Source organism: Schistocerca nitens, chromosome 11 (assembly GCF_023898315.1).
Source record: "Schistocerca nitens isolate TAMUIC-IGC-003100 chromosome 11, iqSchNite1.1, whole genome shotgun sequence".
Taxonomy (NCBI): Eukaryota; Metazoa; Arthropoda; class Insecta; order Orthoptera; family Acrididae; genus Schistocerca; species Schistocerca nitens.
In genome coordinates, this window is record NC_064624.1 from 134,140,131 (window position 1) to 134,155,484 (window position 15,354).

A 15,354-nucleotide genomic window follows, 5' to 3' on the forward strand; every position below is an offset into this window, starting at 1 on the left:
CCACAGCAGTCAGATTCCTGCTGCAGCTGTGCCGGCAACAGCAACAGCAACGGCAACGGCAACAGCAATGGAAACAACAACGGCTCCTTCACTTGATGGCGATGCTGTCTCTCGCATACAGTGAGTTCCCTCTCCTATATATACATTCATCGTGCAATTACATGGTGAGGAAGCTACCAAAACAAAAAGAAAATGTAAATGCTCAATATAGGTTCAATGGTAGTCAGAGAGGCGAGATGAAATGATAAGGATATATGGTCAGATGAGTAATGTTGTAAAAAATTGTATCTTAAGAGGAAGTTAAAAATGAATTAGAGGAGCAAATAGTGAGTTATAGTGAACAGTTCAGTGATTTTATTTTCATCTGAGCCAGCAAATTTTTATAATCTCACCAAAATGTCTAAAATCCATTGAGGAATTTCTCACACAACAGTAGAAAACGCATTTTTCAACCAGACTGAAAGAAAATTATAAAATAGATTCTTTTATCCAAATACCGATTACTAGCTTCACACAGATAATCCTTAAAATCTTTGCTTGTGCATTCTTAATTGATGCGAATACTTGTAAGATCCATAACAAATATTGTGGGATGCATGCAGTACATAACTGATGCATCAATAGTCCACCTCCTAATCACCTATCACATAGGTCCTACTTTTTCTTTATAAATGATACAAATATTTTCATAACAATTAAAAATTCACAAGCAAAAACTCTCAGGGCTGTCTGGATGAGGTTAGGATTTTGAATCAGGCTAGGAGAAATTATTCTATCCATTTTAGTTCTATTTAAAAATGTGTTATACTAAGAATGTATTTTTATTTGAATCATTGCGTCTTATATCTTGCTTCCATTATCAATTACAGGTTAGAACTGCTTCTCTGGAGCCTTTATTTTTCCTAGATTCAAACATTCTGTCGTCTAACAGATCTTCAATGTAGTTTTCCATTCATCTGTATGTTACTCCAGTCAGTAGCTTGGGTATGTTAAGCTCTTTGTGTGAAGGTACTTTCAGCTATTGGCCCTTGTTCGATTCTGGAGTGTCTGGTTGATATTTTTTTATGAAAGTTTGTTGGTATATTTCTAGTCTCATAGATTCTGTAGATCTACTAGAATAGTTATTTGCATGCAACTTTCCCTAAATGATTACAGAAATTCTGAAGGATTGTTATCTAATCGCATTCCTTGTTTGTGCACACTGCCTCCAAAGATTTATTAAACACTGAGTCTGGTACTGAATTATTATATTTTCTGATTCGACTTCCATTTATTCCTCTCTTAAATCATCTGACAGTTTCCCTCCTCACAGAGATTTTCATCCCTTCTCTCCTCTGAGTTTAACTACGCAACTCCTTTTGAACTCTTCATCTTGACACCTTGGGGCAGTGCGGTTACTTTTGTCCTGCACTTACCTGTGGACTCTTTACAGCAGATCACTGGTAGGAAAGCCAAGCGGAAACCTACCGTACTGCAACTCGGACTTAACATATTATGATACAAAATTCCTCGTCGTCTGCATTCGCACTGCCTTAAAAATTTGTCACGTCAGTTCGTACAGTAGAGCAATGATTTACATATTTACTTTAGACCACATTCACGCACCATTCACACTACTAAAAGCATATACAAAGCTATACCAACATAATGAACAAAAAAAAACACCTTCAAGAAATAAACAGAACATTTTAGAAAACATTCTCGTGGCCTGTTTCTTGAATGTCTCTGTGCGCTGCTGTCCTCTGGTGGATGAAAATCAGAATATATACTCAACTGGACCCGCTTCAGACCATCTGTCACTGTACATGCGTGACTATTCTCCTTATACACAGGCTCTAGACAGGAGCGATATAAGGTGCCACACCTTAATGTTTGTTCTTTATTTTATCGAATGTTGTTTATTCTTTTCTATGTGCTAAAGCTGTCCTTCCTACAGTCATTTCTTTTTCGATTTCTTCTAATTCTTCCTGCAGCCATTGTGCTTTATCTTTCCTTCTACTAGCTATTTATTTCACTCCAGAGTGGTTTACATTGCTGTATTCCTATCTTCTACTGAATATTTTTCTATTTTTTTATTTCCTCAATGAGTTTATATTTCTCTTTGTTTACCAAAAATTCTACGGGGATCCTTTCCTTGAAGTCGTTTGAGTGACAAACTTTTGTGGTTGCCCTTTTTGGAGATGTTCAGTACTGTTCACCAATCTTCGAATGCAATATCAGATTATCTACAACCTTGTATTTCTCAATACTTCAGTATTCAACTTATTTACACACTGGTTCTTCTTGAAGCTTCTCTTCAACTTTGGTGTACATTACTGCTGAATTGTAATCTCAGTCTGCATCTGCCCATGAATACCCCTCATAATTCAATAACCGATTTCAAGATCTCTTTTTGGCCACGATATTATCCAGTTGGAATCTTCCAATGTCCCCAGGCCTTTACCAAGTAAACCTCCACCTCTCTTCTTAATAGCCAAAAACACTGAGGCACAGAAGCACTTATACAAATGTATCGGCATATGTGATGTAGACTTGCAGTAGATCTACCATCCAGCACAAGTACTAGAAAGAAGTGGGAGGTCTCTTCCACAGGGGATTGGTGTGGGGAGAACTGGCTGCCGATCAGACAACAGCGCTGAGAAATTGCACTTCAGTGGTGAGGTTATTTGGTAAGATGAATTTCTTAGACTGTCACTGTTCCTAGCTAGTTGACTATTCATTACTATCGCAAAAGGTTTGAAGATAGAAACATGTACATATGTCTGTACATGAAGCAACATGGTTGCTTCTCCCAAAATCTTGGATTCCACATGTCAGGGATTGATTGACAAACAGTCCTAGAAAGTTTTAACCTGACTTTCACATCTGTCATCTGTGTGTTTCAAAATGAAAGATCACCATTGTTAGTCTTCCATGTCAGGAAGTGTGTGTGTGTGAACCAGTTAACAGATTAAATGCCTGCAAAGATGTACCAGCTCCACCAGGGCTGTCCCTAGTGAGACACTTTCAAAAGAACTTCCAAGTGTCAAGTACGGTAAAGACATTCAAAATGCACATCTATCCTATTATTCGATCTAAGATTAGGCGACATGTCATATAAAAAGTTAGAAACCTAAGATTTCTCTTTAAGAAATGAAGTGCATCTGAGGTCATTAATTTTTCATTTGCACAGATTTATTTTTAATTGAAAAAGAAGCCTTAGCATCTTCCTGTGCAAATAATTAGAAATGAAACTGAGTTGTTGAAAGATGAACATTAAGTTGAACATCTGTAATACCTCCCTTGGCAGACTGAGAAAACTAGATTGTTTTTATTTATTTAAGGTTTTTAGAGAAGTTGGCATATTGCAGGTATTAGAACATATGATGCACAGGTATGAGTAAATATTTTATGCCATGGTGATTGCAATGAGATAGTCAGATACAAGTGACACAGCACATTTTCCAGTACTTACATCAGTGTGTGATGTAATCAGTATTTCCACTAAGACAATGTTTGTTTACAAGTACGTTTCTAATGGTAGTCTAGCAAAATGCATGAAAGATTAATTTACTTTCGTGGATTCTAACTTTTGCAGTAGCCAGAAGACATGGGACAGCAAAAAGAATTTAGTCAGAAGTGTGCATGTGCTTGTGTGTGTGTGTGTGTGTGTGTGTTTTTTTGTATGAATATTAGTGTACACTATCAGGTACTTCAGAGTGGCAGTGTGCATATACAGATGTGTTCTTGTACAAGTCACACTAACAAAAGCGACACACATACACACAGTATAAGTGTGGGTGAGTATCAGTCCACTTAAAGTGCTTCTTTCAACAAAATCATTTTCTGCGAAACTTTCGCTATTTGGCATGTGTGTGTGACTAAATGTGCTGATAACTGGACTGAACCTTTTTGGCTCCTTGTCCGGAAAATCTCATTAAATATTTGGAGATGGAATTCATTTTGTGTGTCACCTACGGTAGTTTAAGGAAGGACTGCTGCACACAGAAACAGTATTATCTCTGTGAAGCATCTGTTTCACTTGAGGTCAACAGAACAGACTTCCAGCAAATAATGGGTGAAAATGTGACAACTCAATTTCTTGAAAGACTGAATAAAGGAATTTTTAATGGAGAGAGAATGAAGATTTTGACAAGGGGCTACAGCACTACTTCTCTACCTTGACATACACAGAGTTTCACTCATCTGTATAACAGAAGTGGGAAATATAGTAGGTTTGTTCCTGGACAAATGTACATTCAGAACTGTTCTGTTTGCTTGTTTGATAGTTTCCCACATAAGGTGTGTTTGTTTACAGTAAACTGTAAGAATTTATCTGTTATATGCAGGAGCCTTTCTCAACAAGGGAAAAACAGAAGGCTGATCTAGGCAGCTGAGCAGGGGGCCGTAGAGGAGCTGAGGGCACTGCTAGCTGCAGGGGCGGATGTGGGGGTGAGAGACAGGGGCGAACACAGGATGACTGCCCTACACTGGGCAGCGCAGGAGGAACATATGGAGGCCGTGAGGTGTCTACTGGATGCTGGTGCGGAGGTGAACGACAGGGACGGCAACCAGAACACACCTCTGCACTTGGCTGCATACAATGGTGATGTGGCTCTGGTGCGGATACTGCTGGAGTCATCTGCTGATCCCAACGCGAGGGATAAGTGGGGGAGAACGCCGCTGCACGATGCTGTGTGGCGTGGCCACATCGAGGCGGCGACTATGCTGCTCGACGCAGGAGCTGATAGGGATGTTATGGATGACGATGGGTTCACCCCCCTGGACAAAGCCCAGCAGAAAAACAACCAGCAGCTGATAGATTTGTTATCATGAGGCAGGCCGACCTACAAACTTTTGTGTAATAGTACTGAAATAGTCTCTCTAAATCTGTTTATGTTTTTAAATAAAGAATGAAGAAAGTTGTTCCTACAGCCACTCATTTGTAACCATCTTTAAGTTGTGAGTGTAAATGCTCTAATAACACAGTAGCAATACTGTGTGAACTAATTTAAGTAACTGGAGGCAATCTCTCTCTGAAGAAAAATCTCTACGCTGCTCTTTGCAGAAGCCAACAAGAACAGATAAATACACACTTAATAGCTCACAAACACAGCACTCTACAATATTTGATTATTGAAAAGTATTTCATACTGGCGTATATGATGATTTATACGAGCTCTGCAGTTAGAGTTTTCAGCTTTGATCTCAGACTGAACTTACTTGTGCATCTGTAGCAAGATGGTGCAATGGCTTCCGTCTTTAAATACAGCATGACATTCGTAGCAACATTCACACCACAATACGTGCTTATCTTCTGGAATCATATAATCAGTTCACATTCAACTCAGGAGAAGGTACACTACTGGCCATTAAAATTGCTACACCAAGAAGAAATGCAGATGATAAACGGGTATTCATTGGACAAATATATTATACTAGAAATGACGTGACTACATTCTCACACAATTTGGGTGCATAGATCCTGAGAAATCAGTATCCAGAACAACCACCTCTGGCCGTAATAACAGCCTTGATACGCCTGGGCATTGAGCCAAAACGAGCTTGGATGGTGTGTACAGGTACAGCTGCCCACGCAGCTTCAACACGATACCACAGTTCATCAAGAGTAGTGACTGGCGTATTGTGACAAGCCGGTTGCTCCGCCACCATTGACCAGACGTTTTCAGTTGGTGAGAGATCTGGGGAATATGCTGGCCAGGGCAGCAGTCGAACATTTTCTGTATCCAGAAAGGCCCGTATAGGTCCTGCAACATGCAGTCATGCATTATCCTGCTGAAATGTAGGTTTTCGCAGGGATCGAATGAAGGGTAGAGCCACGGGTCGTAATACATCTGAAATGTAACGTCCACTGTTCAAATTGCCGTCAATGTGAACAAGAGGTGATCGAGACGTGTAACCAATGGCACCCCATACCATCACGTAGGGTGATACGCCAGTATGGCGATGAGGAATACACACTTCCAATCTGCGTTTACCACGATGTCGCCAAACACGGATGCGACCATCATGATGCTGTAAACAGAACCTGGATTCATCTGAGAAAACGACGTTTTGCCATTCGTGCACCTAGGTTCGTCGTCGAGTACACCATCGCAGGAACTCCTGACTCTGATGCAGTGTCAAGGGTAACTGCAGCCGTGGTCTCCAAGCTGATAGTCCATGCTGCTCCAAAGGTCGTTGAACTGTTCGTGCAGATGGTTGTTGTCTTGCAAACGTCCCCGTCTGTTGATTCAGGGATCGAGACATGGCTGCACGATCCGTTACAGCCATGCGGATAAGATGCCTGTAATCTCGACTGCTAGTGATACGAGGCCATTGGGATCCGGCACGGCGTTCCGTATTATCCTCCTGAACCCACTGATTGCATATCCTGCTAACAGTCATTGGATCTCGACCAACACAAGAAGCAATGTTGCGATATGATAAACCACAGTCGTGATAGGCTACAATCCGACCTTTATCAAAGTCGGAAACGTGATGGTACGCATTTCCATTCCTTACAAGAGGCATCACAACAACGTATCACCAGGCAACGCCGGTCAACTGCTGTTTGTGTATGAGAAATCGGTTGGAAACTTTCCTCATGTCAGCACGTTGTAGGTGTCGCCACCGGCGCGAACCTTGTGTGAACGCTCTGAAAAGCTATTCATTTGCATATCACAGAATCTTCTTCCTGTCGGTTAACTTTCACGTCTGTAGCACGTCATCTTCGCGGTGTAGCAATTTCAATGGCCAGTAGTGTAAGTGCGAACTCAAATCTTATGAGTCCCACACAGCAGTAATGCTGCTCTTGTGATACGCCCTCCTGGCAGTCAGGTAACATTGATCTTCACTCTGATATCGCAGGATGCTGCAGCAAATGTTCTCGCTTTCCACATTTCCCTTCTGCCGGTCTTCAGTGCCCTGCCCTCAGCCAGGTGTCGTATGGGCAGAGCGCCTGCAGGGTCCACCGCACAGCAACAGCAACTCTGGCTGGACAGGCGCCACTGATGACAGCGCCCTCACTGCCCCATTGCCAGTCTCCTGAACTATGGCTCTCATGAACTCTACAACTGATGGCGGAGCGTGACGTATTTGTGTTGGCAATTGGATCATAAAATTGAACATTTAACACGAGTTCTACATTCAGTTCCATGGCAAAATAACAAAAACCGATAGTGTTTCTAACTTTTTATGAAATGACTATGCAAATTTGCGAAAATAAATAAGAAAACAATACGCTCAGCCGTCTCATTCGTCAAATAGGTTGTTACAGCAGAATATAAGTAGCAACGACGCTGTGATATGGTGGCAATGTAATATAAACTGTTCCAAACTGAGTAAAATTAGCTGTTAAATTTACAGGTGGCTCATTGTAGACTGCTTGGTTTTTGACAACGCCAACCATACGTTTTAATTAGAACAGAAACCTGTACCTAAATGCAGTACTGAAGTTAGAAGCTAACGAAGGCACATACAAAAAAGTAAAGAAAATTCTATCTTTGTAGTAACGTCATTTTACTTCACATAATCAAATTGCAACAATCAAAATAATTGTGGTTGAATTTGGGGCAGAAAACTGATTGCCAACTTTGAACATGAGTAGCAACATAGGTTTCACAATGTTGATGTAACTTGACACTCATCAGAAAGAATTACACAGGTGAGGTGGATGTACAAGTCACGAAAATACAGGTGTAAAATTGTATTGCCTTTGTCTTGTAAATCAATTAAATAACTATAGTGCATGTCTTACAAACGAAATAGGTCTTACTGTTAAGTTATTTAATTCGTCGATTCCTTTATTGATGATAATCCTACAGTGTCTCTGACTTTAGATGCATTTTAGAAAAAGGGCATCAATGTAGCTTTTTTATACTTCATATTTCGATACAGCTATACCCAAAATCTGAAATAGCCTTGCATGTATAATATTGTCATAATGTTGACAATTACTGCGAAAATTTGAAAGGTAGGAAGTCACAATGTCTCCGAAGCTACAAAGTAGTGACTGTGTCATATGGTGCAGACGTATGGGCGTTGACAAAGACCAGAAAGACCCCCTCACAGTGGAAGTTACATGTCCGAGAAGGTGTTGGAAAACTGCAATATTGGCCAGGTTAAGGAAATGAACACACAAACGAATAATGTTACAGTGGATAGAAAGGAAGCAACTGGAATGGTACGATCATGTGAAACCTGTGGATTCTAACACAGGGAACAATGGGCTGGCTTATAAGCTTCCTATTCTTGAGTTCAGTGAACTCTGTACGCGCTACAAATCCGATCCCTGGTCTAGTGCGATGAGCATTGTAACTCAGTCAACTGAAATTGTGGGAAAAATGACTGAAATATTGTTGTCCTTAAATTGCGTTATGTGTACTCTTGATCTATTGTAGGTCTGTTCTACATATTGGGTAGAAGTACAAAAATGGCTCTGAGCACTATGGGACTCAACTGCTAAGGGCATTAGTGCCCTAGAACTTAGAACTAGTTAAACCTACTAACCTAAGGACATCACAAACATCCATGCCCGAGGCAGGATTCGAACCTGCGACCGTAGCGGTCTTGCTGTTCCAGACTGCAGCGCCTTTAACCGCACGGCCACTTCGGCCGGCGGTAGAAGTACAGTGTATATTATTAGCTAAAACAGTTTCAAATGAACTTGAAATTTCCAATATATTTACGGAAGCATATGGTGCACTTTAGTTGTTATACGCTGTTGTTACGACCATTTGACTATACAGTGTAGCTAGGACACTTCTGTGATAAGTATAAGGGAAAATAAAACTAAAACAAGACAGATTGTATAATGGTCGTGGCGTTGACGTTGGTAGTGCAGGTAGGTGTGTGTATCATAGTTGGAAATCAGGAACAGCGCGAACATTCACCACTGTACCATCTGTTCATCAGACATGCTCTACGTCAGTTGGGCGACTCGTGTGTGCGCCTGCATTCACTATGAAGACTGTGAAAGAGGCACAGTAATGTGCAGTGCAGTGACACACTGTCAAAGTTGTCTCAGGAAATGAAATTCATGCCGAAATGTCTGCTGTGTCTGGCGAGCGCAGTACATCATGTACATGAGAGTTTGTCTTGAGCTCGTGGTCTAGTGGCAAGTGTTACTACCTCTGGATCACAGGGTTCTGGGTTCGATTCCTGGCCGGATTGGGGATTTTCTCCGCCTGGGGACTGGGTGTTTGTGTTGTCCTCATCATCTCATCGTCATTTGGGAAGCAGTGAGATTGGAACTTGAAGGATTGGGAACTTGTATGGGTGCTGATGACTTCGATGTTTAGTGCCCCACAAACCAACATCATCATCATCATCATCATCATCATCATCATCATCATCACCATCATCATCATTATCATTACATGTGAGTGTGTGTGGAATAAACGATTTCGAGAAGGTTGTGTATCACTGGAAGACAGAATTCGGCCAGGACAGCCTCATTGTGTCATTACTTCCCATTGGTGTGGTGGACACTGCCATCAGTAATAACCAACACCGGATGGTAGAAACCATTTGGCTCCTGTTGGGGATTAGTCATGGTGCTGCTCACACCACCATGGGAGAACCTGTGCACAGTGGGATTTCCACAGACAGATGGAGTAGCAGAAGTTGAACAGAATCTCGACAACACTGCAGCGCCTGCCGCAATGTCATGGTGGAGACTATTGTTACCTGTCCCTTATTGTAATGAGAGATGAAACATGGTGTCATCATTCTGAGCTAGAGAACAAACGTAAGACCCAACGTTGGAAGCACTTGAATTATCCCCTGATGAAAAAACCCAAAGCCGTGAAGGCCACATGTCTGAAAGATATGATTACCTTTTTCTCTGCTGTTCATTGACTTTCTGGAACATGGCATCACAGTTAACGCACAGTGTACGTGGACGCTTTGCAAAAATTGAAGTGTGCCATTGACTCCAAACACCTAGGAATGTTGTGGATGGCACCATTCAGTTGCAGGATAATGCCCTCCTACAATCTGCCAAGGTTATTTCGACTACATTGCAGAAGTTTTTCTGGGAAACCCACACACATCATCAAAACAGTCCTGATCTCTCCCCGTGTGATTGCCTTATTTTTGGAGCCCTGAATAAAGTCATTTGTGCACACTGATTGGATTCAGATGAAGAGGTGCTTGTCTGGTTCAATCATGCGTCTGAAGGCAATTGCAAACATTTTCCATGAACGCATTGACCATCTTGTCCCACAGTGGGATAAATGTATTAACAGTTATATCAATTGCTTGTGAAACAGTAAACAGTATACTTACTTTTTTCCATTCGTCACATTTTCATTTGACTGCTCCTTTTATGAAATGGCATAGTAGTGTGCCATGAAGATTCTCGTTGTCGAGAACTGAAAGTTGGGCACGTTAAGTAAAATTATGTATCTCACTTGGGTACTACAATGAAAAGTAAAGTCGCATAGTAGACTTTTGAATTTAGTCATCCCTAACACTTGTTTCAAGAACAGTGCAAGGTTGTACACGTGGAAGACACCTGCCTGCACTAGGAGATTTTAGATAATTCCGTGATGCTATGACGGATTTGATACAAGATTTTCAACTGCAAAATAAGTGGTCCAGTCACAATAATGTGTTCATCGCCTATGTTCGTCGTCAACGTGCAATAAGCACTCACACAGACGGTAGATGGCAGCAGTAGAAGTGGAGTGTACATACACTAAGTGATCAAAAGTATCCGGACACCCCCAAAAACGTACGTTTTTCATATTAGGTGCATTGTGCTGTCACGTACTACCAGGTACTCCATATCAGCGACCTCAGTAGTCATTAGAGATCGTAAAGGAGAGCAGAATGGGCCGCTCTGTGGAACTCACGGACTTCGAACGTGGTCAGGTGATTGGGTGTCACTTGTGTCATACGTCTGTACGCGAGATTTCCAGACTCCTAAACATCCCTAGGTCCACTGTTTCCGATGTGATAGTGAAGTGGAAACGTGAACGGACGCGTACAGCACAAACGCGTACAGGCCGACCTCGTCTGTTGACTGACAAGAGACCGCCGACTGTTGACGAGGGTTGTAATGTGTAATAGGCAGACATCTATCCTGACCATCACACAAGAATTCCAAACTACATCAGGATCCACCGCAAGTCCAATGACAAGCGGGAGGTGAGAAAACTTGGATTTCATAGTCGAGCGGCTGCTCATAAACCACGTCACGGCGGTAAATGCCAAACGACGCCTCGCTCGGTGTAAGGAGCGTAAACTTTGGACGATTGAGCAGTGGAGCAAGGTACATAATGTGGCGATCCGATGGCAGCGTGTGGGTATGGCGAATGCTTGGTGAACGTCATCTGCTAGCGTGTGTAGTGCAAACAGTAAAACTCGGAGGTGGTGGTCTTATGGTGTGGTCATGTTTTTCATGGAGGGGGCTTGCACCCCTTGTTGTTTTGCATGGCACTATCACAGCACAGGCCTACACTGATCTTTTAAGCACCTTCTTGCTTCCCATTGTTGAAGAGCAATTCAGGGATGGCGATTGCATCTTTCAACAACATCGAGCACCTGTTCATATTGCACGGCCTGTGGCGGAGTGGTTACACGACAAAATATCCTTGTAATGGAATGGCCTGCACAGAGTCCTGACCTGAATCCTATAGAAGACCTTTGGGATGTTTTGGAACGCCGACATCGTGTCCGGCCTCACCGACCGACATCGATACCTCTTCTCATTGGAGCGCTCCTTCCAGCACCAGATTGAACGTATGCCTGCGAGAGTGGAAGCTATGATCAAGGCTAAGGGTGGGCCAACACCATTTTGAAATGCAGCATTACCGATGGAAGGCGCCACGAACTTGTAAGTCGTTTTCAGCCAGGTGTCGTAATGAGGAAACGGAACGATTTATCTGACATCTAAAAGGGCTTTCAGAACAAAGGTGGACGCATTTCCAGAATAGCTAGGCCGAAGCGACGAGGCTGGCCGAGGGTGACTCGCGGTCTGGAGAAGGTTTCTGTGGCACTCCCTGGGAGATATAGTCATTATGGAAGGCACAATGGACAACACAAGTGTGCAGCTATTCTTGGGGACTACGACCAACTCTACATACAGTTCGTTTTTCCCTGGCACGATGGCATCTACCAGCAGGACAATGAAATATGTCACACAGATCGCAGTGTACATGCTTTGTTCAGAGAGCACCAGCGTGGGTTTACCCCAGTCCCCTGGCCACCAAACTCCGCGGTTTAAACCCAATTGAGACTCTGTGGGACCACCTTGGATCCTCAGCGGAAAAATGTAGCGCAGCTGGCCATGGGAGTGGGGTGGGCGTGGCTCCACATAGCCGTCGGTAACTTCCAGAACCTTACTGACTCGCTTCCTGCGCATTTCACAGCGGTCTCGACTGCGAAAGGTGCTCATTCAGGCTTTTGAAAGCTGACAAAATTGATATGACTGGGCAGTCCAGTTCCAGGGGCGCATGTGGCCTTAACTTAGTTTGTTGTTAATAAACTACAGACTAAAACTAAAGAAATTGTGAAGTAGGAAATTAACGATATGAGACCTCAAAAAATTGAAAGGAAATAATCCACTGAAACACAGGAAGCGAATAAAATATGAGAGGAATGGGTACCTTTGAGAAATGGAACAGCGAGGGGAGCTGAGAATCAGAGGGCACTTAGCTCATGAAATGAGTCATTATACACTGAAGAGCCAAAGGAACTGTCACACCTGTGCAATATCGTGTAGGGCTCCCGCAAGCTCGCAGAATTGCCACAACACGATGTGGCGCAGACTCGACTAATGTCTGAAGTAGTGCTGGAGGAAATTGACACAATGAATCCTGCAGGGCTGTCAATAAATCCGCAAGATTACGAGGAAGTGGAGAACTCTTCTAAACAGCACGTTGCAAGGCATCATAGATATGCTCAACAGTGTTCTGTCTGGGGGGGTTTGGTGGCCAGTGGAAGTGTTTACACCCAGAAGAGTGTTCCTGGAGCCACTCTGGAGCAATTCTGGACGTGTGTGGTGTCGCATTGTCCTGCTGGAATTGCCCAAATTCGTCGGAATGCACAATGGACATGAATGGAGGCAGATGATCAGACAGGTTGCTTACATACATGTCACCTGTCGGAGTCGCATATAGGCGTAACAGGGGTCCCATATCACTGCAACTGCCTAAGCCCCATACCATTACACATCCTCTATCGGCTTGACCAGTCCCCTGTTTACATGCCAGATCCATGCATTCATGAAGTTGTCTCCATACAGGCAGACTTCCATCCTCTCTATACCATTTGAAACTCGACCGACCAGGTAACGTCTTTCCAGTCATCAACAGTCCAATGTCGGTGTTGACGGGCCCAAGCGAGGCGTAAATCTTTGTGCCGTGCATCATCAAGGACACATTAGAGGGCCATCGGCTCCGAAAGCCCGTATCGATGATGTTTCGTTGAATGGTTCTCACGCTGACACTTGTTGATATCCCAGCATTGAAATCTGCAGCAATTTGCGGGAGGGTTGCACTTCTGTCACGCTGGACGGTTCTCTTCAGTCGTAATTGGTCCTGTTCTTGCAGGATCTTATTTTCGACACAGCGATGTCGGAGATCTGCTCAGAATGACGTCAAATCTGAACAGCATGTTATTGAGACAAGGAAAACGTCATGGAACAAAGAGGGGTAACGAAAGTTTTTCTACAGTTGGCCCTGTAAGCGTCTTAACACAAATGGGGTCGATTATGAATGACATGAATCCTAAGACGATGGCTGTGGTTTGTCTTGCACGTTAACCCAACCATTCTGAACCATGTGCGTGACTGCTCAAGTTCAGCAGTCAACAGATGTTAGTTAGGTAAGCCCATCCACTACACAAGGTCGTACCGCAACGGTTGGGAAAAATCGGTTTTTAACTGTCATGAGGCGAAAACCGCGTGAATAGCTAAATGACATTGGTTTTGAATTGCTCTAGGGGCCAAAACCGCATTAAAAGCAAAATGACTTTGGTTTTTAATTGTCCAAAGGCCCAAAAACTGCATAAGAAGCAAAAACACTCCACCTTCTAACTGGCGTGACCCTGCCGCAAGACATATATGATATGCTCTTCACTGCTTTCTGCCAGAAGTTGAAGTTGAAGTGTCTTGGAAGTAATGTTCAGAATGCATTGTGCAATGTATGCCTTCGATTCAGCTACATTCACAACTGGAGCACTGGACACGACATCTTTCAGATAATCGTACAGCCAGAAGTCATACAGATAAAAATCATGTGATCTGTATGGCTAGGCTGTGGGCAAATGACGACTGGTAATTTTAGATTCTGCAATTCCTCTGCAACAGCTGCGTCACTGGCTGTGCAATGTGCAGAGGAGTGTCATCTTGCAGAAAAATAATCCTAACGACACTGTTGAAGGGTTGTAATTATGTTGATGCACAAAAGACTCTCGTGGCGTTTACCAGTGCTGGTACAGGTAACAGGCCCCATCTCCTCACGAAAATTGAATCTACATCTCAATCTACATCTACATGGATACTCTGCAAATTACATTTAAGTGCCTGGCAGAGGGTTCATCGAACCACCTTCACAATTCTCTATGCCCGCATCTCGTGGTCGTGCGGTAGCGTTCTCGCTTCCCACGCCCGGGTTCCCGGGTTCGATTCCCGGCGGGGTCAGGGATTTTCTCTGCCTCGTGATGGCTGGGTGTTGTGTGCTGTCCTTAGGTTAGTTAGGTTTAAGTAGTTCTAAGTTCTAGGGGACTTATGACCACAGCCGTTGAGTCCCATAGTGCTCAGAGCCATTTGAACCACAATTCTCTATTATTCCAATCTCGTATAGTGTGTGGAAAGAGCGAACACATATATCTTCCCGTACGAGCTCTGATTTCCCTTATTTTATCGTGCTGATCGTTTCTCCCTATGTAGGTCGGTGTCAACAAAATACTTTCGCATTTGGAGGAGAAAGTTGGTGATTGGAATTTTGTGAGAAGATTCCATCGCAGCAAAAAACAACAGTCTCTTAATGATGTCCAGCCCAAATCCTCTATCATTTCTGTAACACTCTCTCCCATATTTCGCGATTATAGAAAACGTGCTGCCCTTCTTTGAACTTTTTCCATGTACTTCGTCAGTCCTATCTGGTAAGGATCCCACACCATGCAAAAGTATTCGAAAAGAGAATGGACAAGTGTAGTGTAGGCAGTCTCCTTAGTAGGTCTGTTACGTTTTCTAAGTGTCCTGCCAATAAAACGTAGTCTTTGGTTACCCTTCCCCATAACATTTTCTGTGTGTTCCTTCCAATTTAAGTTGTTCATAATTGTTAAGTCCTAGGTATTGGGTTGAATTTACAGCCTTTAGATTTGATTGATTTATCGTGTAACTGGAGTTCAACGAACTCCTCT

General features: G+C 43.0%; 2 protein-coding genes across 2 annotated transcripts in view; both read left to right on the top strand.

The window, feature by feature from the left end:
• LOC126213156 (speckle-type POZ protein-like) overlaps positions 1–4,466 on the top strand; it is a 39,203-nt gene extending 34,737 nt beyond the window's left edge. Inside the window, exons 3-4 of the mRNA XM_049940779.1 lie at positions 1–120; positions 4,329–4,466. The exon at positions 1–120 is cut by the window's left edge and continues 72 nt beyond it. Coding sequence (XP_049796736.1) covers positions 1–120; positions 4,329–4,368 — 160 coding nt within the window. The 3' untranslated portion in view covers positions 4,369–4,466. The remainder of the gene's footprint in view (positions 121–4,328) is intronic.
• On the top strand, positions 4,456–4,815 carry LOC126212711 (ankyrin repeat domain-containing protein 65-like). Its single transcript, XM_049940123.1, has one exon. It carries the CDS (start codon positions 4,456–4,458, stop codon positions 4,813–4,815), a length of 360 nt encoding a protein of 119 aa, XP_049796080.1.
• The last annotated feature ends 10,539 nt before the right edge of the window (positions 4,816–15,354 follow it).